This window comes from Amblyomma mixtum, chromosome 9, assembly GCF_055824585.1.
Source record: "Amblyomma mixtum isolate Tamu chromosome 9, ASM5582458v1, whole genome shotgun sequence".
Taxonomy (NCBI): Eukaryota; Metazoa; Arthropoda; class Arachnida; order Ixodida; family Ixodidae; genus Amblyomma; species Amblyomma mixtum.
In genome coordinates, this window is record NC_143020.1 from 93,630,549 (window position 1) to 93,656,911 (window position 26,363).

The 26,363-nt window shown below is 45.0% G+C and overlaps 1 protein-coding gene across 1 annotated transcript; it reads left to right on the forward strand.

Moving 5' to 3' along the window:
- Positions 1-225: 225 nt before the first annotated feature.
- LOC149330170 (uncharacterized) lies at positions 226-12,742 on the forward strand. Its single transcript, XM_089559757.1, has 3 exons — positions 226-509; positions 3,524-3,863; positions 10,817-12,742. The coding sequence occupies exons 1-3, from the start codon at positions 449-451 to the stop codon at positions 12,729-12,731; spliced, it is 2,316 nt and encodes a 771-aa protein (XP_089415883.1). The 5' UTR covers positions 226-448; the 3' UTR covers positions 12,732-12,742.
- Positions 12,743-26,363: the final 13,621 nt, after the last annotated feature.

Sequence of the window (26,363 nt, forward strand, 5' to 3'; positions counted from 1 at the left end):
AAACATTACCCGAGTCTTCTATGCAGTGGCGGTCGCATTACACTTATTCTAGCAGATAAAGTATAGAACAAAGAAGAAAAACAGAACACAGGAGTGAACAGGTTGAAAGACCCGTTTCGTGCTTGCATCTATTGCACTCCGTAGAGCTGCATTGCACCGCAAAAGCGCTCTCCGTCTTCGCCTTCGGGCTCAGTTGCTTCCAGTCACGAGAATCTTTCCGCACCTGCGCCTTTGCCGGCCACTGTGCGCCGGAGCGGTGTCTGTTTTGTATTTCAGACTTGTCGAGCAACGGGAGCACAATGCGAGTGCAAGCGCTCATTGTTCGACGAGCGTCTTCTGGGGCCAGATTGGGCAGAGAGAAAGCGTGACGACGTCTTCGCTTCTCCTTGAGGCCCTTCAGGGCGGGAGACCCCCCACAGAGCCGCTGCGTCGAAACCAAGAACAAAATATGGCGTTCCCTGTCAAGTGGTGGTTCCTTGCCATTGCCATCATCGGAGCTCATATTCAAGGTGAGAGAAGCGGTGCTTGGGAACTTGCAGGAACCGTATCCCAAGCAACACAGGTAGTCTGCCCAATATTGGAAACGTATTGGCACAGTCCAGTCCTAGAAAGGGCCGCAATGAAACCATCCATTGGCAATATTGGCCGGATTACCTGTGCTGCTTAGGTAGCTGGCTTGCCCGTGCACACAGTGAGGTGTGATTCTGACTAAGCTGTGTTTCAGCTGTGTTTCTATGCACGGTTTTGAATCTAGTGAATCCTTGCACGTTCTTGAGGTGTGATCTTCAGTGTGCTGTATTTTGAGCTGCAGTACATGGACATCAGTGAAATGTTATACGGTATAGGGTGTTGTCGAAGCTTCCATATCTTTGCCACCCCGTGAGCAGTGGCCTTGAGCAGCCTGAAGTGGTGGGAGCGTCTCAGCGTACAAACGTGAGGTGTGATTTAGGGCAGGTTTTTGTTGATGCCTATCCATGCATCTCCGTGAACTGAGATCCTGAATAGGCCATTGTCCAGATTCCTTACCCAAGCACCTCTCTGGGGCATGGCCTTGAAATGGCCACGGCTGGAGCTTTCGTATTCATGCACCCTCGTCAAATGTAGTCGTAAGCAATATGTGGTCAGAGCTTGCGTATCCGCGCGCCTACGTGTGGTGTGATTCTGAGCACTCTATGGTCGGAGCATGCGTGTATGTCCGTCCTGCGAATAAATTTCTTGCTACTGCGGGCTAGGTGGTTTGGTGTTTTAATGTTTTAATCTCTGGCTGCATACGCAACCAAAGAACTAAGGCAAAGCATATAGAAGCATACACATCGTCCAGAGCTTTTGCTTTTACACCTACCTACCTTGGCAAGGCATGCTTCACTAGAATAAGTATTTCTATCATTGATGCATAAAACGCTGTAAACGGTATGGATTGCACGGATGTGGTTACAGCTACACGATATCCCTGAAAGAATAAGTGATAGTACTTTTCCGAGTTTAACACCAAAACGTGAGACTGATGGAGTACGGAAAGCTGGGCGAGTTGGTTGCGAGTTGCAATATTGAAAACCAGCGCGAAATGCGGCGGACGAGAAGGGGTGGGACTAACACAGCGCTGTTTTTCAATATGGCGTGAAACTGCACAGCAACAGAAAGCACGAAAGACGGCAACTACTCTGGCTCCTTTTTGACGGCGCTCCCGCATTCATAGCTTAAGGGCTGCCGTAAGGGCTTAGCTACGCGGCTAAGCAACAAACCCCCTGTGTCCGGTTACTTTTGGCAAAGACTGTCCATACCGACTTGTGAATCATTTTCCTCCGGCAAAAAGATCCTTGGTATACGTTGCTGAGTTCGATGTAACAATGAAACCAAATTTAGGCTCAAAGAGCAAATTCAGGGTTTCCTTTTTTTCCACATGACATTCTCAAGAAACATCATGAAAAAAAATCATAGCGCGCACTCAGCAAGTTCTTCCCAAAAATAAATCAGAATGCACTTAAAAAAAAACATTTTCCTTTCGAAGCATGCTCACTTTGAACAGTTCTAAAGTTTGATGCGGACGCAGTAGCAGTAGTAGTGAGACTTTTTTTATAAAAAAAAAACTAAAAAACCCCCAAAAGATCAGTTGTATTCTTCATAAGGCAAACATACGTTGTTGTTGAATCCGAACAAAACTTTCGTCTTCAGCCGCCGAAGTGGCTCAGTATGGCTTCGCCTCGTGCTGGCTGCATAAAAACTTGTTCACGACAGCGGCGTGTCGATAGAGGCGAAACGTAAAAGCAGCCGTGGGCTGTGCTAAATCAGTGCACGTTGATAATATACAGGTGTCTAATTTGATCAGGAGAAATTGACTGCGACTTCCATAATATTCCTCGCGCACTTCGCAATATTAAACCAGGGTACTTGTTTATATTTGTCGGATATGTAATTGCGCATGACGTCACCACTTGTTGCATCAGTAGACTCTGATCGTAGCAGTTGCGAAACTTCGCTTTGATATCTTGCAACTTCCTGTGGCTAATTCATGAAGTTTAGCCGCTGGACGTTTCACCTTGGAGCGGAAAATGAAAACATTCGGAGCACCTTGTAACCAACTCAGAAGCGTTGGAATCTGTTTCAGATTTTAGCTTTAAATTTATCTGTCCGGTTGTGCCATTCATACGTCTTTGCCACTGCATCTGTTTCACTGATTTCTTTGATCACCGCGTCACTGTGCCGTATCAAGTACCGTGGATGGCATCAAGAGACCATAGTTTGCTTTATTACCCAAAGGAGACGCGACAGTCACTTTACCTACAGTTTTTCTCCAGTGAGAGCATTGGGTGCTAAAGGAGTATAGACACCTAATTTTAGTGGCAGGCTTTGCTCTCCACAGTGATGCGGAGGGCAATACTACACATGAATCACCATGTTATATTCACTTATGACCGCTAAATAATTTATAATCGCACTTTTCTGTCATGCGATTTTGGTTTCCATTTCAACAGCCAAACGATGGCTGTGACGTAAAAGAGTGGTTTTATGTCACGTGAGGCACAGAAAAACGTTATGTAATCGCTGCTTCATCGTTTTTGTTCACTGGAGTGCTGAGGACACTTTTCCTCAAAAGCCAGAATGACAACGAATGTGGAAGTAGGATTATACTGTAGTTTTTCATGCCTCACGTGACATAAAACCATTTTTTTTTGACGTCACAGCCCTCATTCCGCTGCTGAAACTGTAACCGAAACAGCACGAGAAAGAAATTCGATGATAAATTATTTGCCGGTCGTAGGAAAATACCAGGTGGTAATCCATGTATAACAATGCCGTCCGCATATTTACATAAAAGACAAAACGCACCCAAAAGTTAGGTGTCCGTGATCCTTAAAACATGGGCAGCGTAGAGATTTTTGCAGCTGTTATTGTCAAAGACCAGCCGTTGTGATTATTACGTTGTTGAATCCGAACAAAGAATTCGTCTTCAGCCGCCCATGTGGCTTGGTGTAGCTTCGGCTCATGCTGGTCTGTGTTCTAACGGCCCACTTGGTCTTTGCAGATAGCGCACACGCCCAGCTGCTGGGGTACTTCCGGAAATGCGTGCTGCCGCACGAAGTTCGTGCTCGCCTATGGGAGCGCTACGACCAGTTTTGCACCGACGGGCGCAAGCTGGAATGGCGACGCCGCACGGGGCGCTGCATCTGCGAGCCGGGTTACTACCGCGATGAGGAGACCAAGAACTGTTTCGAGGCAAAGCGCTGCGGACAATGCGACAGCTCCAAGCACGAGAAGTTCAACGGCTGCCTCAGCGACTGCGAGATGGTCTGCGGCAAGCGAGTCATCCAACAGTGCGACAAGCCCTGCAAACCCGGTTGCGAGTGCATGAGAGGCTACATCAGGTAACGACCGCCACAATGTTCACTGTGGGCGCTTCTGACATGGCGAACAAAACATGCACAATTTGCACAACTTGGGATACTCTAGCGGTGCGAGATAAAGCCAAATTAGAAAGGGTTCACAACTTAGGTGCTCGGTTTGTGTCAGAGATTTACAGAAAAGATATATCTGCCGAGTTTTTGAAAGAAAGCCTGCAACGGGAGCATTTGGAAATCCGTCGACGTAAGTTGCGACTCAAGTTTTTTGACGCGATTTATCATTGTTCTGTTGGCATTGAAAGAGCGAAGTATATACTGGCACTCATTATATATCTGACCGCGTAGATCACTGTCACAAAGGACGGGAGATTGCCCCAAAAACTGATGTATTTCGATTGTATTTTTTCAATTTCGTGGTTCTGTGCAGTTTTTCTGTTTTTGTTTTTCTTTGTTTTGATGTAATCTGGACGTGTTTCCGTGGCTGACACTGCTTATGCTGTGTTTGTTTTTTATGTATACCCTCCCCCACTCTAATGCCGCTTGGCGCTGTGGGTAAATAAATAAATGTAAAAGAGAAGCAGAAGCGGACAACACACACGAACACAAAGCAGGCGCTGAGTGTAGCTAACGAGTAAGCAGTAATAATTCTTTTATTTATTTAAGTGGTCTACATATACGGTGCGCAACACCTGTTATTATCTAAGGCCCACATGCCAGCCACCGTCACTCAACTCCCACTGAATTGACACATAAAGCAGTTGTAGCTCATGAGTGATTAGGCGGATTAATGGCAGAGGGGAAACATACACTGCATCATGACCTGGATTTGACATTCGTGTTTCGATTTTGGTTACTGCAGTCGGCCTTCACCTTAGGGTGAAAAGATGGGGAACTTCCGAGGCGGCAATTTTTTGCATATGCAGTGACGCCTCGGTCAACACGGGCGGTAACGAAGATAGGGCTATAACGAAGTAATCGCCGTGCCATTGCAACTTTGTTATAACGAGGTTAGACTGTAATTACCTTTATGCTCAGAGTTAGGGTATGCGGATTGGGCGGCGACCACACCGACGTCAACGCGAAGCGTGGGGATCTAGGCAATCAGAATGTAATTATAATGTAATCAGAATGTAATTAGAATGCTGTTGTATTTATTGAAAGTTTAACATTTTTCTGTAACTTTTTTCTGTTTTGTTCTCTTTTGTTGTATAGAATTTTACTGTTAATGTACTTACCCCACCCCCCCCCCTACAATAATGCCTCTCAAGGCGCTGTAGGTACCTTGAATAAATAAATAAATATATAGGCAACTTTCCTAACGTCGTACATTTAAGCATGGAACGTAGTGAACGGAACATGCCAAATACACCGAGATTATGGTCATACTCTCCCGATGATAGTGACAGCGGATGTGTGACCTTAGGCGTGCCACAAGAGAGCCAGTGGCAAAAAGTGCCCTCTCCAGGCACGGCATCTTCAAAAAAGTGCTATACGTTGCAGGTTCTCAATTTTTAAGCTCGTTTAGCTAAAATATCTTTTCATTGCGTAACGCTTTTAGAGAAAGTTTCGCTACGAAAATGGCGCCATTGGTGCCTTCTTGTGATACACGAATACCTGCTAACATTATTTAATTTCTAAGGTGGAGCAGTTTGCAAATACTATGAACGAATTTATTTCGTGGGTTTCAAAACGCTTCAAGGTGTAAGAGATGACCTCCAGTATACTTGTAATTTTATTCTAAGGAAATGAAGCTTTACTTTTTCGAGTTCGGATCACACCAAAATGAATATTTATTATGGTTGGTTGGCTTATGGGGTTTAACGTCCCAAAGCGACTAAGGCTATGAGAGACGCCGTAGTGGAGGGCTCCGGAAATTTCTACCACCTGGGGTTCTTTAACGTGCACTGACATCGCACAGTACGCGGGCCTCGAATTTCTCCTGTTCTGCATCATGGTGCGCATTAAGTGGTCCCTTTTGCTCGAAGGAAATGTGGACGTGTGGTCTAACGGCAGTGTTATAATGGCTAACGAAGGCTGTTAAACCAGGCACTCGTATAGCCTCCGGTGCCAACAAAGCATGAGGATACGTCAGTGGTTCGATTCTAGTGGGACAATCGTACATGCATGATTATTTCAGCTGAGCTCAAAAAAAACCTGATGGATGATCATCAGCGCATCCTCGTTATCGGTGAAATCAGCTTTTCTTTCTAGTTATCATGGCAGCTAAAGATTACAGTTGACTTCGCAGCTGTGTCGAAAACTCAATATTGTTGTTTTTTTTCGTGCTCCTCCATTATAAAAAGTTACAGTAAGAAGGTGGAAGTTGACGTAAATGTTGTGTGCCTCATTTCTTCGCCCTCAAACAAGTGCCCTAGTCAAGTGCATTTGTAAACTGTTGATGGACTACATTTTACCACTCCAGTACTAAATTTGGGATTAAATTTATGTACTTTCTAAAAACCATCCGCCTTTATTTCCTCTGAGAAACCAAATGTGCCCTTCTATCAGGATGCTAAGTCAGTATTGATATTTTTGTTTAAGCGTTTTGCGTCACAGTGACGGTCATAATACTTGAGTGAGTGAACTCCATGCATACGGTATATCGGCTCTACTCGCGTGCATGGTCTGTCGGTCCACGTCTGAAAAGCATGTTGTGCGGACGCGTAGAACAGCTGGTGATTCATCATCCTAGCGGGACAAGTCCAATGAGAGACAAAGAAGGACGTGACAAGCTGAGCGCTAACTGTCAAGCAAGTTGAAGGCTGTGCTCGGTGGGAAGCTACTGTCGACCTTATTTATTACTTTCTGCAACTGCGCTATTTTTTGAGACCCAAAGCTGCTTACATAAGGTTTGCTTGCGCTTTCTTCCTGGCCGTATTCTTAAGCCTCCTTCCTTCTGCAGAGTAACGCAAAGGTCTGCCCTACTCTTTTCAGACATAGCCGTATGTGGCCTTTCATTGCGACGAGTGATGTTAGTTTATTCACGGCTGTATTCCCTTTCTGTAACAGCAGAGGCATGCCATATCCATCATTCCCACTATGATCATCAACCATGCGGAGTTCATGGCAGTACAACTGCATATTTCAATTTATCGCTTGTGCCTGCATATTTTCGGGCTACATGACTTTCTGTGTTCCTGGGCTACAGTCATTTTCAACCTGGCATCCGCTATAACACTGTGAAAAACTACTGGCTATCAACTATGCGTATTACATCTGATACATGTAGTGACGACGTGCGACATTTAGGAAACACTGGAGAATTAGTGCCTAAAATTTCATGCTAGCTATGGAATGGGCTTCTGTGATTCACATGCAGTGGTGCCCATGGATGTTATATTCGCAGTAGTAATTGAAGTGGTGCACAGACGTAACCCTAGGTACATTTGTGCACTACTTATAGTGCGCTAATTGTGACAGCGTCCCTAGATAAGCTCTTGTAGGTGCGCAACCGCAATTTTTACTTGATTATCTGCATAAAATGCACACCACGGTGGCCCCAGCGTGCATAAGTGTACTCATTATTTTGCTCTCATTGAGATTTTTTTTATTCAGTTTCCCCCAGACAAGTTAGATAAGTTCGCTGGCTTAATAGCGAAATCCGCCAGTATTTGGTGCCAGATCTACTGTCAATGAGGGAGTGGCGTGAGTTGAGGAATCAAGACAGCGCAACTTGAATTCAGACACATTTCGACTGTAAACATCTTACTGACGCACTTGTGCGATAAAAAAAATATCAATAAAAGTAAATGTTGTAAGAGTTCTAGGTCAGTTGGGTTACATTAAAAGGGACTTGGACATACACAGCATGTTTTATCTCAGGTGGTTTTGCTATTAGTTCTCAGTGTTAGGAGTGTTACTTTCGTCCCAGTAAGGCATGTTGACGGGCTAGTTGGTTATTCATCTTGAAACTTGGGAAAAAACCCAGCTAGGCGCAAATGATTTCACGACACAAAAAGAGACGAGGAGACAACGGACAGGCGCCAACTTCCAACTATTTATGGCTCGAAAAAACACATACATTTATAGCCTCAGGCAACGCCCACATCTACACACCACGTGCCTTGTCGCAGCCCTGACTTATCGCCTAGCACGAACATTATTGCTCAGAAAATCGTACTGCGCCGCATACAACCTAACTGATGTGTCACTCACGCACAAGCCTGTCTTTTTCTTTATGTGAAAGGCTTCCAATAAAAGCCTCGCCTGCTTGAATTTGCTCTTGCCCAGAATCCTCACCTTTATATACTTTCGTGTTGTATATTGTGTTCCCGAGGTCGTTACATTACAATTCCAGGAATTTTCTCAGTATGTTGAATTGTGTATCACAATCTTTGAAGAACATTCCTTTTTTCACAATAAATTGCATTTTAAGACGCCGATAAAAAAAATCGGGACAGGAAGAACTGTACTGGACTGAATGCTAAGATTGCACTTCACATGACGCAACGATGACGTGACAAACATGATGAGAAAATTTCTAAAATGCGCCTTCAATGGCAGTAATAAAGACTGCGAGCTATGAGTCATGACATTAAATTAAATGCCTTAAATGGCTAAATATAAGCCTGTACATTTTTTCATTAGGAAGGGAGCCGGAATCAACACGGTGGCGTTGTTTGGAACGTCATGAACGCAGTGTTGGTTGTATAATTCTCGTAACAAACGTCACGAAATGGAAAACTTTGAAACTGGTTGGTTGAAAAGCGAAATGCCCCACGGCTGACAGACTTCGCAACGGTGGGAAAAGGGAGGATAGAAGCTTCTACAAAGTCTTCACTAAGTTGTGTGAATCTTTATAAACTCTCAAAGTTTGCCGCTAGTGTATTGAAATTGTTGGCAAAGCCATCGCAGGTTGGTACAACCGCTGTACCGCATGCTTTCCTCTAACATTTGCTAAATTTTCATTTAGAATGTAGAATGAAGTGCCACGTAACAAGGGTCTTAATAGAAGGTTCAACAGGAGATTGCCGCCAATTAATGGAATTACTTCCATGAATCAGTAAAGGTAATCAATATATGCTAAAATGGGAGGGCACCATTGGTGATGGCATACGTCATCGAGTTATTATGTTTCCTTTCATGAAACGTGATGTGAAATCGTAATTTATTGCAGTTCACGCTAGTTTGCGTTTGTGGTGGCAACTTAACACTTACGCCTTTGTAACGAGTCCGACATCTCAATAAGAAAAAATTTTGTGAATTTTGTGATATTTTGTCTCTTACATTCTTAAACAAAAATTCTATCAGGAAAAACGAACACTGGGAAACATAAGAACTCTTACTTCCGAATGTTATTTTATTAGTAATCGCTTGCGTGAATGGCGGATCTCACAAGTTACCTATAAGGATTTTTTCTGAGACATGATAAAAACGGGGATAAGAACATTTACTCCCACTTCGCCTCGTCTTATCCCGTGCCGCGAATATCGATATCGCTTCGAAGAAAGCCGCGTGTAAAAATAAATAAAATTAACATTGGCCACCAGCGATGGGTCACTGGCTAAGGCGCTCGAGTACTGAGCTTGAGGACCATGTTCAACCTTGACCGTGGCGGCCGCGCAGCGGCCGCGGCAGTCTACTTTATTTCTAACGGCCGCGGCAGTCTACTTTATTTCTAAGCCCTTCACTACGGCCTCCTTCGTAGTCCCTGTGTGACTCCAAAATATTAAATCCAAAATTTACAATCTTTTTTAAAATTAACATACACGCGCGCAGAATCACATAGTTGGGATAGAAATCTGGCCCAAGTCCGGAGACCGCTTTATTCTGCGAAGTAATAAAAAAGAATTGCCACAAAGTTAAGCTCCAACTTAGGTTATGTTTAAATTCATCGAGAGCCATGCGCGAGTTTCTTTCTGTCATTGTTGCTCATCTGTATTGGTGCACGGCGATCCAAGAGCAACTGTAAAACAGTTCTCCACTTGCGCTTTGTCCCGGTTGCAGAAGAAAGCTATAAAGCTGTCTGAAAGGGGATATAGAAAAAGTTTTTCTGTTGCAGGGATCATATGTCGTTCTACCTTCTATGCAAACTATTGAACAACACTTCGAGTTGTATACAAACTACAGTGTGCGCTGCCATCGGCCAGCCGTCAAGGTTGGCTTAGTTTGAGGAGCGACTGTCCCGAGTAGGCAAGGGACCCGGTTTTGATCCTTGAAACCGGACGATTTTTTTTCAGCTGCAAAGTTTCCTAGAAAGCTGTCACTACAGTTAGAAGGGTTTATGAGATGCAGTTTAATATGGTAGATGTTGGAGCGAATGAGTATTCTATATAACTAAAGGTCGTCGTTGCCAGAAAGAACCTACATGGGAACAAAAACTCACATCTTATTTAGATTGTGAGTCGAAGACAGAGACATGAAAAAGTGACAGGACAGCTTTAGTTCGAACAACTTTACTGTTTTCTTTGTTGACTCTTTATTCGCATTAGTTGTTACATGTGAGTCATGTGAACCGGCGCCAAATCACCCAACGCTTTTAATATCTGGAAGGGTACCTGGAGAACACTTCCAAACTTCTTACTCTGAAGTTGGCGCCTGGAATTTGTGAAGCCATAATTTAGAGGATGTTATATATAGCCATTAGTGGGCGCCTTCACTCTGAGCACCTTAGTTTCTTGCAGTTCTTTATACAGTTACCCATATAGGTTTATGACGCGGTATTGCTGGAACATTTCTCTCCAGTCACACTGCCATTACCGAATTTTTAAACGCAGATTGTTCACGCCTTTAATCAACATTCCTTATCGTGCCACCTGTTCTCAAGACGTCACCCCGCATGTCTTGTGCAGCGGCTCACACAAGACAAAAGTTCAGACCATGCCCTTGAATTTGACATGCTAGCTCCTAAAAGCGCTTCTCACTGTTGCCTAGAGGCAACATCCGAAGTACCACTTTGTTGCTTTGCTTTGTGCTTTGTGCTTCGCGCATATCAATTTTTAGCTTAGACCTTACGTTCAGCTTATTTCTCGTTTCAGGAAATACAAGAAAGGACCGTGTGTCCCCATCAAGTCATGTCCCCCGAAGTGCCCGTCATACATGAAGTTCGTGCTCGAGAGGGAACGCTGTCCCCGGGTTTGCAATGAGGCCCGCGAGGACACGTGTTCTTCGGCCAACGAAGGTCCGGGATGCGTGTGCAAGAAGGGCTTCGTCCTCAGGGCCATCTTCGGGACCATTCGCACCCGTACATGGTGCATACACGAATCCATGTGTATCTTCCCCGACGAAGAGAAGAAAGAGACGACTGACAACGGCGGCGAGCACGGCGTTAAAGGTGGAAGAAAAGGCAGTGGCAGGCGTAGAGATCATGGAAACGGACGCGTTGATGTCCCCTCGAATGATGAACTGCCCTCGGATGACTCTGCACCTAAAAAAATTGATGACGACTTGTACTTGGGCACTAAAGGGTTTCCTAACTTCGCCAATCAAAACAAGGGAAAGGGTCACGGCTCGAAACCACACGGTGATTCGTTCTCAGATCACGGAAATGGTCACGACATGCAGCAGTCCGATGATTGGTTCAAGAAGCATGATATCTTTAGCGGCTGGAAGCAAGATCAGGTAGACGATAGCTTGTCTCCAACCAAGGTCGCTGATGATTGGACTCCTCCTGCAAAGGGGCAGTCCCAAATAAGCGCTGGTACAAAGGGCGGCTCTTCTAGAAAGAAAAAAGTGAGCCACAGAATCCCGGGTGTTGGATTCGCGCCCACAGATGGGCTTCCAGAAATAGGGGGCGAAATCGGAAATGGGGGTTACTTCGGCGACTTGAGGGCCCATGGAGGTGGAGATGTGACGTCGAGTGAGATCACTGATGATTGGCTTCCAAGCAGCCAAGGTTCTCAGAAGGGAGGGAGTAAAAAGGGGGGTTCCAGAACCAAAAACAAGGGAAGCGGAATTCCAGGAGTGGGGATCGCGACACCTGATGGACTTCCAGATCTAGAGCACTGGGATTATAAAGGTCCTCACTTTGATGGCGAAACGCATCCTAAGAAAGTAAGCCATGACGATTCGTTCCCCGGAGAGGAAAAATTGCCTCCTTTGCCAGGTAAGCGTCGTAGAGGAAGAAAGGGCCGCCGAAAGTTCCGTCCACCCCAGGTCACTGATGACTTCTTAAGGGGACAGAACGAAACTGCGGAACATGAGGAGAGTATGGACGAAAAAACAAGGCAGAGAGGACCTAGAGGTCACAAAATTGACGCATCGTGGCCAAATCCTGACGCCACCACTACGCAACAGAAAATAAGTACAGGCCCGACTAAAGGGGGGCCTAAGGCTGACGAAAGTCCTCGCATTGCTATGGGAATCCTTAACGCAGGCGTGGATTTGGGCAAGAAAATATTTGAAGGCCTTGGAAGCTTAGCAACCTTCGGAGGTTTAATAGATTACTCACTACCTGGGGTAGGTAAGGGCAAACATTCTTTTGGAAATTTTAGGGATAATCGCGAGGAGCCGGGTCAATGGTTACATGGTCGACGTTTATTGTCCGTTGATTATGCAAGTCTGGACACCAACGCTGGCGCAGGAGCGAAGAATATATGGAGCCGACGCAGGAGAGAGGTGGCGGGAGAAGCCGAGGACATTGGAACGCAACAACGAGAAATCGGCGGGTGGGAGAGTCCACTTACAAGCCGTTTAGGAGGTGTCACGCTGCAAGAGCGTAGTGACACCGAAGCGATGGTAGGAGCAGAACACGACCATTTTTACGACTTCAGTCATAAAAATCCTGTTGGTGTCTTGCCAACAGAAGAACAATACGTTTGTGATGAGCTGAGTCTGATACCGAAAGTACTGTCCTTTTGGTTGACTACTGATAGTTGCAAGCCGTGGGGTTCAGATGTCAGGGGGCGCAAAAGCAATGTACAGTTGCAAATAATTGTTAACAGAAAAAAATAACGATTGATAGTGCTTAGGTACTTACAGTTCATGTAATTCTTTTAATAATTAGGATGCAGACACAACATTTTCAGCTTAAACAAGTGATGTAATTTGCTTCAGGTGCGCAAGGAGATGCCTTGAAGGAAGTTTCAGTCGCAGGCGTTGAGTGGAGCATATTTTGATACTATACTGAATGTTCTGCGAGCAGCCGCTCGGCATTTACACCCGAATGGAGTTAACTCGAGTTGCTCTCGCCACAATTATTATGACATCACCGAACGCAGCTATTGTTCAGAGGAAGAACTATTGCTTGCCGACGACGTTGTTGTCACGAGAATGTGGTAGGCGAGGCTGGCAGGTCGACCGTGACGTCGAGCTGCACTCCAGAGCTCACGCCGGCGGAGATTGAAACTACAGGCACAAAATCGTTTTCAATTCATTATTCACGCAACGCACCGGTGTTTTCAGCTCATTCCAGGTTGTTAGGTACATAGGAGCAGGAGGAAATGCCTCAGCTTATTATCACGCAAGGTCCACACTGATACTAACTCATGATGTAAGAGGTTCCGCATAGCATGTGGCTGCATGTTCTTTTATGCATGACAAATGCGTTTTGAGAATCGAAAGGCACTGATCATAAATTTACGTCCTTTGCTATATAACTAATTGTTAGCCTGAAAAATAGTGATTTATGGGAGCGGTCAATGCGTAAAAGCAATGCATAAAAAGGAACGCCCCGTCTATGCAACATCCAACCGCGTTCGTCTCAATAGGCTGTTTAGTGGAGAGTTACTCCCCAAATTCTTTAGTTGAAACTTGGTTCACTATTCGCTGTAGTGAATAATCTTACTCTAAGGGCCGCCGCGGTGGCTCAGCGGTTATGGCGCTCGGCTGCTGACCCGAAAGACGCGGGTTCGATCCCGGCCGCGGCGGCTAGAATTTCTTTGGAGGAGAAATTCTAGAGGACCGCGTGCTGTGCGATGTCAGTGCACGTTAAAGAACCCCAGGTGGTCGAAATTTCCGGAGCCCTTCACTAGGGCGTCTCTCATAGCCTCAGTCGCTTTGGGACGTTAAACCCCAATAAACCAAACTAAATATCCAGGACGTTTAAGGCACGTTGCGTTGTTACCGTTTCTACGCACTTGTGCACGTGTCATGTACCCAGAATGTGCAGTACTCGGCTATAAGCTCGTATTTCCTCTCAGATGTATACGTTAGGTGGGCACTGCGGCTATGCATTCCAAAAATACCGTCGCCATAGAATGCAAATGCTTCTGCATCCGACAAAATGACCTCGTGACGCTTTTCGCTTGTCGCGAGAGTCGCTTTTTCAGTCAAAAGTCCTCGCGGCAGACATTTAGGTCATCGCTAGGGTGACTTCGCTGGCCCCTGAATTTTGCCGTTTTGTTAAACCATGGGTACAGCAAGTGGGGGCATGGGTCGAGCACAAACGACAACATGCTTTTGAGCGTATGCGATGGCGGCGTCGAAATTTTTAGTTTGCACAAGGAACAGCAAAAGAGAGTAAGAAGCGAGTTCCAGCGGGTTGAGAAGCTCATGCACATAATACTTAGCTCTCCTGCTTGCCGTAGGGCACCAGAGAATGAAAAAGAACTTTCAGTTATGCACTCGCAAATCCACCACTTCGTTTAATATCATCGTGTGGTGTTGATCAAAACACAAATGTGAGCAATTTACTTTATTAACAATGGCATAACTCATCACAACATAGTAGCCACACTCCGCAGGTTCCGGACTGAGAAATGAAACACAAACTTTTTGCTGCTCGTGCGCCACCTTTTGGGACAGCCGCGTACATCAGATCGCGGGAGTTTTCCGGTGACCTCCACATGTCGGCGCCACTATGCGAAGTCAAACAAAGAGGATTTTCGGTCACGCCACCGACGCCGGGTATTCTGCTTCACGGGACCTTCACGCTGTCGCTAATATCAACGAATGTAGTTCAACGACGGCTTTAAATTGGCAACCTATGCTGCCAGTTAACATGCATAACCTATAAGCGGTGCCCACTGCTACAGCTGCAATAGAAATCACGCAATAGTGTATGTGGCTTCCCCACAATTGCTCTCAACTACGAACATTACACTTTTTTGATGCTACATTCAGGTGATCAATTTGAGATCGTGTCACTCAAGTTATTGCGCATGTCTCACAACAAATAAGTTCAGTCATTATTGTTCTTTGCTATCATCATCATCAGCTGTGAAGAACGTTAACAAAGACAATGCAAAATGGGAGACACAAATGAAAACACGTGTTGGCAACAAAAGGTGCTATCTAATTGTTTATATTTTTACAGATTTATTCGTTATTTAAAAATCTCCGATTGTTCAGTGATCAGAAACAGATTTTGTTTTTCGAAGTACTCTCTGGGAGCCATTATAAGCAGTCCAAACGAGAATTCGGATCAACTGCGAGAACTGGAGAACAAAGCGTTACGACTACCCCTGTGCTGAGCCAGTTGCGGCTGATCGGTCGCACGAGACTACCTTAATTCATCTCTATGTCTAGCGTTCGGCCGTCGTCTTCGGATGCCTAGTTTACTCTTGGATGCACTCTGAAAAGAAATCTTTGACTACCCGAAGGGGCCATCAGTTGCCGTTTCGCCGCATTGCCTGTCCCGCACAGGCCTCTTCTAGAACTGCAGTCGTATCTGTATCGTACCACAAGAAAGCGTCGCTCCTGTCCGCGGTATAAGCCATATAGATGTGGACGCCATCTCGGCAATGCTATTCACCGCCTGTTTACGGGTGGTGTTCCGAGGCCTGGAATGTGAACAGCTGGGGATAAGAGCTAATGGAGAATACCTAAGTGATCTGCAATTCGCTGATGGCATTGCCTTGCTATGACACTCAGGAGATGAGCAGCAAAGCACGATAAATGAGTTAGAGAGGCAAAGCAGAACGGTAGGTATTACAATCAACATGCAGAAAACCGAAGTAATGTTCAACAGTCTCGCAAGGGAACAGCAGTTTATAACTGGTAGCGAGGTGCTGGAAGTGGTAAGCGAATGCGCCGACTTAGGTCAGGCCGCTGATCCGGATCATGAGAGGGAAATAACTAGAAGAATAAGAATGAGGTGGAGCGCATATTGCAGGTTCTCTCAGATCATGAATGGCAGTTTACTAATATCTCTCAAGAGAAAAGTATACAATAGCTGTATCTTACCGGTAATCACCTACGGGGCAGAAACGTGGAGGCTAACGAAGAGGGTTGAGCTTAAGTTAAGGACAACGCCGCGAGCAATGGAAAGAAAAATGACAGGTGTAACCTTAAGAGATCGGAAGAGGGCGGAGTGGGTGAGGGAACAAACACGGGTTAATGACATCCTAGTAGAACTCAAGATGAAGAAATGGGCTTGGGCAGGGCATGTAAAGCGAAGGCAGGATAACCTCTAGTCCTTAAGGGTAACAGAGTGGATTCCAAGCAAAGGCAAGCGTAGCAGGAGGCGGCAGAAGATTAGGCGGGCGGATGAGACTAAGTTTGCGGGGATACGGTGGATGCAGCTAGTAAAGGACAGGGTTAATTGGAGAGACAAGGAAGGGGCCTTTGCCCTGTGTTGGGCGTGTCAGACTCATGATGATGATGATAAGATGCGGACGGAACACGAGAAACGCACTAGATGCCAGAGCGGGATCAAGTGCCACTCGCGCACCTGCAAATCAGGCTTCAATATTAACGTCCTTTAATGTCCGAGTGGAGAAAGTTGACGACAGAAACAGAAACATATACGCAGTACCTCGTCAACACAAAAAGTGGATGCTATCCCATGGTACTTGTTTTTTTGGCCTTTGGCGAGCCGGCTACCATTAAGCGCAACCACGCTATACCTACATGATGATGATGATGATGATGTCCTCGGGCTGAATGGCATGCGCGGTAAGCTCCGTTTTCTTCTTTTTCTTTTACCTGGAACGCTGGCGTTAGACCATTTCCACAGTGACGGACGGTAGGGGTGGGAACTTATGAACTGCAGCCAACGATCGATGAAGAAAAGGAAGAGAGAGAGAACGCCAGACGACGATATCTACTGTTTTGTCATCAAAGCGCTGGATCGTTGCAGGTTGAAATAACGCGCAAAATTACGCGCGAACCATCATCTCGCGGCACCTTGATGAATCAGGACACTTAATTTATCTGCTAGGGCGGCGGACGTCACTGAGTGTCCACCTACTGTATAGGTGGCGCCGCAGTCGAGCCGTGATGGCAACCGTAAAGAGGACTCCGTCAGTGATGAATCCTTGCTCAATAATTAGATGTTTATTTACTGCGTGCCTGAGTCATGTTTCTTCATTGCAGAGGGTCACCTAGATCTAGCTAAATGCTTTGTATTAGCCGATATAGAACACAGAACCGATGACAGCGGGAAGATAGTTGATCTGGGTCTGCAAAGTCCTTCGCGCCAGCGGAACCGCACATGATCGCGGCCCTCCTCCAGGTAGCGTTTAGCGACGTCAAGGTATGGTCAAGATCGCCAGCGCTTAGTGTTCCTTCACGGCAAGAAAGTCATAAAAATACAAGCACGTCTCGCGCGTACTGTTGTATTATTGAGGTAAGCAGAGCTTTGCGAAATCACTGCATGACGGTTAAAAAGCTGAAATGGTTTGCGATGGTTTCCGTTTCAACTGTGTGCTGGGATTTAGAGGGTACAGGTGGCGCTGCTACGCTGCACAAGAATGCATTTAATGGTCAGATTTTCGCCACCCATTGTCCGTCACGGTTTCGTCCACCAAGGCTACAGGACATCCATAGGTGCCCTAGTGAGGCTCAGATGAATTTTAAATATTCTTGTTTGTTGTTATTTTATTACTTCAAATATCATCAGGTGAAGCAGCACTAAGGGCGAAAGGCATTTTTTAATTACTACCTTCAATAACGACATAGTGAAAGCACAAAATTGTTAGTCTGGGAGAACTTCTAGCGTGTGCGTCCCGGCGCCAACAAGAATCGAATCGCGGTGGTCGCGCCAGATGGAGCCACTTGTCTGCGAGGTGGCTGGAAATCCGGTATTTCGGAATCAATGAGCGCGTGTGCACTGGCTGCTCAAATTATGTACTCAGCTAACCCGGCGCGGGCACCGGACGCTCCCATCGTCATCTGCAGCGACTTTATAGGAAATCACAGTGGTTGCCAGTATTCATGAGCGAACTACTCGGGGTCACTGTGGTTAACAACCCATTTCGAGCCACTACCAGAACTGCATCTTGCATTGATTACATCTTTGCACGACACGTCGATGTAACCAGCACGAACTATGTGTCTTACTTCAATTACCCCATGCCGTTACTCGCTGTCCTGTGCGACAGCACAGAGCACACGCGTGATAAAAATATATTTCCTCAAAAGCTGTACTTTGCTTATGGCAACAGAACATGGGCCAGCACGCATGCATTCCGCAGTGGAATAATCTAGGCGTAGCACGGATTAGACCGCTAACCTTATTTTGTGGACCGTGAAAAAAGGATGTTTAGAATGAAGAGACAATAATACGAAAATATAAAACCAAGGAGGAGAAATAAAAAGGCGCCGCTTTAATTGCAGCTTGGGTTGCGACGAGACGCAATTTTGGTTCACGGCAGAAATTACAACGACCATGCAGCGATTATGACCTTAATAGTTGAAATAAAACCAAATAAAGCTATAATAGCACCGAATCCTGACCTGCAAGAAACAAGTCGTCTCCCTGAAAATGCCGCGAACACACGATCATCGGCGCTGTCTGCTTACCAATCCGCACTTGCTACACCCACAGCTGCCTTCTCTAGGCGTGGTTACACAATGGAGCGATACCTACCGACTTTTCCCTCTCTTTGGCGTACAAAAAGGCGCGCAGCAGTGTTGCCAAGCTTTATTTTTACCACGACGTTCCGGAGACGACATTTGAAAGTGCTTGCTAAGCTTACTGCGCGAATCTGACGGGCGAGTTCTCCGTGGACTTGATAACAGCTCGGCCGCACGTGAAAATCTCCAATATTTTCATAGGAAAACTATGACAACGACGTCTGAATGCACTGATGAAACAGTCGCAAATAAGCAACCAAATGCTACCGTGCGTTGCTATTCTTCTTAGACTCAAGGTCATACACTAAGACACACACTAATGCAACATTCCAGAATACGTGCCGCCAAAAAAAAAAAAAAATGCGAGATGTATGCCAATGCCCAGGTTTAACTTCCAAGGCTGAAAGAGACCAGTTGGAATCTTGTTATTCAGCTTAAGGCACAATAGGGTACGAGCCTTCACTCAGCTTTAGCAACTTCGCCGACACAATCCATTCAGAAAATGAATAACATCGGTTGCCATGGAAGTGTAATTTCACGTAACTTACCTACGACTCTGCACTCCCACCTGCATTTGAACTGCGTGGAGTGGAAATATCCATAAACTAAATGTGTACCAAGCCCATTCAACTTGCTCTCTATCACAGGCTTGTCTATTTGTTTATTTTTTTCGCCAAGCTCGACCTGATCCATTGTTATTTTTCACATGGTACATGTGCCGTTACCTTCAGGATCGGGCTGGAAAACTTTCCGACGTTCCGGTTAAGATGATGGCCGTCCGTAAACACCGTTAGCATTATGAAGCACCAACAATACGGAAGGTATCTCCAAAAGAATCTTCTTTTCGGAAAGAGCCTTGAAAATCCGAGACGTTGAAACAATGACAAGCAATCCGTCAACGTGCACCTGTGACAGAACGCAGGAGGTGGAACTTACTGGCTTTGTATTATTTGAATAGCACCGTTCATATGATTTGAGGCCTGCCACGAGGAAGCTTGAGACAAGGTAGAAATGAAGGGAAATGAACGGAACAGAAATGAACGGAACAGAAACATCGTGTAATTGTGTTTTCTGAACGATTAAACAATATTCCTGTGGGATTCCTAAAGACTGGTTCGCACACAGTAGCGGCCTATCAAAAGGTGTACCGGATGTCATTTTTTCGAAACTTGCTTTCTAATGTGGGAAAGGCCAGTAAACCTTTCCTGAGTACAAAGAATGGTCTGCAGCGTGTGAAAAGATTTCTGGATGGTTTCTTAGGCGAACTCTGTGATGGATATCGAAATACTTGTTTTCATCTGCTTTCATAAACAATGAATACCGGTGAGCCAGGGAATAAAAGCAAGAATGCTACAACTTTTCATCAGGTTTGCTTTTCAGATTCTGCATGGTAAATTCTTGAAATTAAGACATATATACCGTTTAAATCATGTTTTTAAAGAAAACACGAAGAAACTGACGTTGGCCTGCGTCCGCTTAGGTACCATCGTGCTTTGAGGAAAAATATTATGCTTTAATTGAATACGGAGCCCTTATAAGGAGAGAAGGACAAAACATGAAATACAGGCGTTGCCATCATCCGCCGAATTGACAAGTAAACTTCGATGCGTCGGCACAGTTTTTTTTTGGCGTGGGCCGCAGAAGTTTAGCTGAATCGACCTTTACTTCAAGACAGTGATTACAGAGTCCGTATTTTAGCGGAGTTACCAAACTATGGTTAAACAACGGAAATCAATATTTCCGCTCCAGGCAATGGCCAGCTGAATTAGTGGGCTGAGTTAAATGTAAAGAATTTCTCTGTTCAGATGTGTGTTAATACACCGCCCCGTCTGGCCAATATAAATTTGGCCGCAGGAAAGAGAAATTTTGTAAATGACATCTTTAGAGTAAGCTGAAAGCTTTGTTTTGACCTTGATCCTGTAGGTCACTTGAGTCACTTGATAGGTTTTTAAGCGTTTTTCTTCAATAAATACACAAATCCTATTGAGTTTATTTGCTGCTGTAAAGGCAAAACCTACACCATACCTCTTTGCTAGATTCTTAAGAGCGTGCCAAAGGCGGCGGAGGCAAAGAACAAGTGTAAAATTTTGCTTCCAGTCCTTTGTCCGAACCTTCTTTCTTTCTCTCACCCTGACCCTTATAGCCATATCCAGCACAGCTTACTTGGAGATCACGTTTAATTGTGAGAGAACTGTGGAATATTGTAACATACTGTTATGAACATATTGATTCGAATAGTGTAACCTTGCGATGCATAGCAATATCTTGCTTTTAAAGTTTATCCAGCGCTCGCAACGAATAGTTCAGACTGCCAAAAAAAAAACAACAGTATGGGTTTTTCAAAATAAATAGCAGAAAACTAGAAGCATGCCGTGAGGGGGTCTGCGAATATATTGATTTCTGAGATGAAATCTTATGATATGTGGAAAAAAAATTGCGCTCATAAACAACATTCGGTTGGAAAAATGCGTTAGTCCAGAATTTCTGCTCATGTAAAGATAAATCGATAATCCGGAACGACTGCACGTGTAAGAGAAGTGAAGCCCTTGCGTCTTGCTTAAAGCAAGCATACACTGCGTAGAGTTTAGTTGAAAACCTATTTATTGCTCTGCTTTGAGGTTCAATATGAAACCAATAATGCAGGTTTGCGTGCATTTTGGTTTTCGACGATATACCTTCATGCGAGTGCAAGTGAAGAAGACGCCCACAGCACAGAATGCAACGTGGAATCAAACTGAATTGAGTTGGAAGCGGAAGAGCCGATTTCAATAATATGACTGCTAAAACACAATGAAGCCTTTGTGCCTCCGCCCATAAAGGTCACGGAAAGGACACTGCGTATACATTGCACTTTTTCATGTCCTGGATCAATGCAATAACAAGAAGAATAAAAGTAAAAATTCAATGAATAAACATGCATAATAATGATGACGAGCCACTAGAGCACCTGTGAGATCTAGGCTCCTTGTCAAAGTCTTGTCAAGCCTGTACCTTCCATTTGCATGAAAAAAATGCGATGAATGGCGCAAAAGAAAACTCCTCGCATAGAAATACCTTTCCGCATTCCCCTGAGTTACTGTTCGGCGTCCTCCCGGGTTCGTGAAAGGCGGGAGCAAGACGATGAAGGCGCCCGCCCTTCTGAATACCTTGCTGATCATAGCGGTACTCACGAAGGTTAACTACGGTAAGTGTCTGTCATCAATGTCTCATTGATTCAGTATTTCCGAGTAAGCCGTAATAGGCTCGGCTAGGAAATAATATGCACTATCATCACATATGCGTGCAGGGAAGACATATGGTGATCTCATAAATCTCCTGCTTCAGCTTGGAGTCTTCAGCCATTCTCAACAGGGGCTCATTTCAGGGAGCCACGCTGACGATGGCCGGTCTCTCTTGCATGAGGGAACTGGTGAATATCATAAGATCAAAACTTTAGTGTTTCGTGGATTTTCAGTTGACTTCAAGGAATATTCACTTGTTTAGAAGAAAAGCGTAAATGGCGCCACTAACTCACCAGTTAAGGAAAGTTATCTGAAGAAAAGGACAACTTCATTGAAGAGCTTTTTCGGTAAAAATTGATTCTTCGACTCTTTCTGGCTATGTTGTCGTTACTCCGGCAGCAGAAGGCACAATTTACCCCTCATGTGAGGCTTTACGCCTCATGGAAAGCCCTCACTCGAGGGCCCTTGAGGTATTTGTAATAGAATAAATAAATAAATTACCGCCTTTGGGATTAGAACGTCTTTGGGATTAGAACGTGGTGGCCTACCGATAAACGCCTACCGATAAAGGCTATATCCTATTTGTCCCCAGTGTCCCTAAGATAAATTGTACAGACTGTATGTCCCTAGTTAGAACGTGTCCACGGGCCGCATCTCGTATGGTTTTGTTTGGCTTTCCTTCAATTGGTCCCTTTTTTGGTTGCTTGCTTCTACTGTTGTAGGTACTGTCAAAAACGACAATAAAGACAGAAGACAAAGGGATAAGAGAACTAACGAGAACCTTGGGAATTACCGCCCCTTGTGGGCTCATACTAATTAATTGAAGTGAAATTTCCTCCGAAGGTATACGACAGTAGAATATGGTTGGAAGGTTTATATTTTACAGTCGAAAAATACTTCAGAGCCATGTGCTTGGAAGGGGAGCTATAGGAAGCTGAAATTTCGGTCCACATTAACATCCGGTTTAATGGCAAAAAAAAGCATACCGCAGTTTGGATAACCTGTTCCTCGCAGTTGTTAAAAATAAGGCACACGAGACGGACTGAGGCGGATGCAGGAAACGGAGGACACGGCACCATTGAAATTAAGGGTTTAGTTTCGAGATCTCGAGTAACATAGTAAGGTAGGTCAGTAGAAAAAAAAAATGTTTGGTAATATGTTGTCGTTGCCATGACGCACGCTCGGCCTAACACTTGCTTTGTGACTACAACAAATGAATGTTGTTGAATTAGCGGTAAGTTGATTCCATGTTCTGAGGGGATGCGTTGTTGCTTGACCTTGCCTCTCCCAATTTCATACTAATCCCGGCAGCCAGGGCTGTACGCAGACTTCCACATGCATGAAGAAAATATAGTACTAAGTTTATTATGTGGCATTTCGGAACATGGTGCTTTTTCTCGAAGGGAATCACTCGGATTTGCGGCAAAATAATTGCTTTGTTGACGGATATGGCGAAGGCATGATTGCAAGTTTTATGCTTGTTTCATTAAGGCGCACGCAGCAGAGCATATCTTTTGTAATATTGCTTTTTATTGATGCACTCTAGCGACTTATGTGGCTGCAGAAATTAGGCCAAATAAGCAAGCCACTATAGTCGAAGCATGTACGAGCCCCTGATTCAGTTCTAGTGCTTGTGTTCAAAACGCTTCAGCTCTCAAACAAAGACAACCTTCACAGCAGAGTCTGAATTTCTAAATTGGCTTTCACTCCTGAAGGAATAAATCATAACATGATTGGTATTTTCTGTATATAAATTTTATTTCCGCAAGAGTAAGAGGAAAGAAGGTTTTCAAAAATAGTTATCGCAGTTGTGTTTGTAACTGTCATTAACTCTTCAGTGTAACTTTGTTTCAGCACGCAGGCTTTCTGCCGGGCCGGAACAAGAAGACGGAGCGGTATCTAATGTAGGCATAAGTGGCGGCGGCAGCATTTCAGCAGGTAATGTTACTTTAACCACACGGATTGCAAGAGCACTACATGAAGTTACATGATCCTAAGCGTTGAACCACGATTTAATACACGCACTTCTGGTCCTGTACTTGGCCGTCCATGCCTTGGTAGTTAACTTCTTTCCTCATTCCTCTGAGCAGATATCAGATAATAAGAAGCTTGTTTACATATGGCACTGGTATTCTTTAAGGTTTATCCACTTTTATACTGATTTGATTAAGCTGCTTCATGCTGACGTTTATTGTTTATTTATAAATAAACAGAGAATCAAGCACTAATTCAGCGTAACGTTCAAGTTTTGTTCTAAACGCTCCTTCACCATGCCCTAGCGTCGATTAGCTTTCTGAAAATTCGCTAAGGGGCATGTTAATATGACTGCATGGCTTATTTCACAGAAAAGTTGCTTGCAGGAGGGACGCCATCCTGTTTTCCACGTCACCAGGTTCCAAGAGCCCTGTGGTGTTCGTGGGTACCAGTAAGAGACACGTGGCAGAGATGGTTATGGTTATTGTATTGGGCTGCAGCAATCTTTCCTCGCTGCAGTAAAGACAGGAGAGAGTCGAAAGAAAGTGATATGGGAAAGTCGAAAGAGGCGCGTAGTAGCAAACGCGTCTGCCGAAACGACGATGACGGCTGCATTAGCAAGATATACCCCAATTTCCCATCCCTATTACTATGCACTCATGCTGGTGAAAGTGAGCGTTTCGTGTTGGTGTGCGTGTAAGTAACTGAACGAAGAAAAAAATGAAAATGCGCCTTCCTTTCGATTGGCGCCAATCGGGCCACATACAGTGCCTCGAACGATTAGAAGAGATGTGAAAGAACGTAGAGGTAAGATAAATAGGTGAAATGGAAGAGCGCCGCAGCCGCCTGCCGCGAAGCGACGATGACGCTACGAGAAAATGCATGCTCAAAGCGGTAGATAAGAAAAGCGGAACGGAAGATTTGGAGCGGATGACTGGGAACGGATAATATAGGAGGCTATGTGGTGAAACAGTCAAGCCTACATAATCAAGCCAAAGAGCGCGCCTGAAACTAGACAAGCCGCTTCCAAGAAGATGCGTCCACGGATCTTTCACACAAGTTTTGATTCTGGCTTGAGGACGAATGAGGTTGAATTAGGATAAATTAGGATTCAAGGGTATGGAAACAGATGCTTTTTATGGCATACATGGCGGAAGCCAACAGTCACTGAAAGCGAAGAGCACAGGGGGTGTTTTTTTTTAATTTGTAGATTTGATCAGTAAGATTTTAATAAAAGCAGAAGAAAAACGACCACATACCGAAGGTGGCATCGAAACCCACTACCTCCGAATTTCGCGTCTGGTGCTCTGCCAACTTAGCCACGGCTACGGCTACGGCTGTCCTGTCTTCTGCTTTCGAGGGTATTTATGTGCAGTGAAACCGAACCTTAAGAGTGTTCACCAGCTCCACCGTTGTACATAGCGAAGGACGTAGTAAGCTCTATGTTACCGTGAGTGCCATGAAGGAACGTGATCGAATGGCGAGAGCGGAAGCTGTACGAGAACCCTCTTGTTCCACCGGAGGTCCTGGGCTCGGACTCAACGGCGGCATATGGTTCGTTCTTTTCTTTTATTAATCTCCTGCTGTTGAAATCCACACATTAAAAAGAAGACATCCCCTATGCTGCTTGGTTTCGCTGACTGTTGGCTTACGTCATGTATGGTATGACGCGCACCTCTTTCCTTTCCCGTGCCTGCGGAACAGTTCAACGAGGGGTTCGAATCTGGCAGTCTTGGTGCGAAAGGTAGCATAAGAGGGCTCTCTCACAGCTTCCGCCCTCTCTGTTCGATCACGTTCCCACGTGGTGATTGCGGAAATGCAGGACGCACTACGTCTGCTGCTATGGACGATAGTGGTGCTGGGGAACACACTCAAGCTTTTCTTATGTACATAAGTACCCCCGAAAGCAGAATATTGGACAGCGGTAGCAATAGCTCATTTGATAGAGCACCAGACGCGAAATTCGGAGGTCGTGGGTTCGGCTCCCACTGGTGGCATGTGGTTGTTTCTTTCTTCTGCTTTTATTAATTGCCATGGGTGAAATCCATAAATTAAACTAAAAAAAACTCATCCTCTATGCTCCGTGGTTTTGGTGAGTGTTGTTGGCTTCCGTCATGGACGAATTAGGAGGTTAATAATTGTAATTACTCAACAGTTATAAGGGCTAGCTTAAAACAAAACACTGTTCTAAAATCTGCAATCTGCAAAACGCTGTGTTGTGTCCATGCGTGTTGCTTTCTTTTATGTCCCGTTCGTCGCGCTGTAGTTATGGAGAACCGCCATCAATTCTCCCAATAACTTACCTTGTCAAACAATTGCATGTATGTGCCAAGTATGCTTACATTACAATCACAAATAACGAAAATAGTATTAATGACTTCGTCATTCATTAAACCATCCTTTCTGCACAGATGCAGATCGAAGGTGATCTTGAGGCTCCTAGGATGTCCCGTGCGGCGGAATCTGTTCCTTGCGCTAGTGCATATAACTTCGTATAGGAGACGGAGAAGAACCGGATTTAGGCGTCGGCAGTCTCTGCGGCAGCTCGTCACGCGGAGTTCTTAGCGATTCTTTTCAAAAGAAAATATTCCTGTTATTTTGAGGACTATTAGAGAAGTAAACGGAGAGTGGATTGCCGTTCCAACCTGAGAAA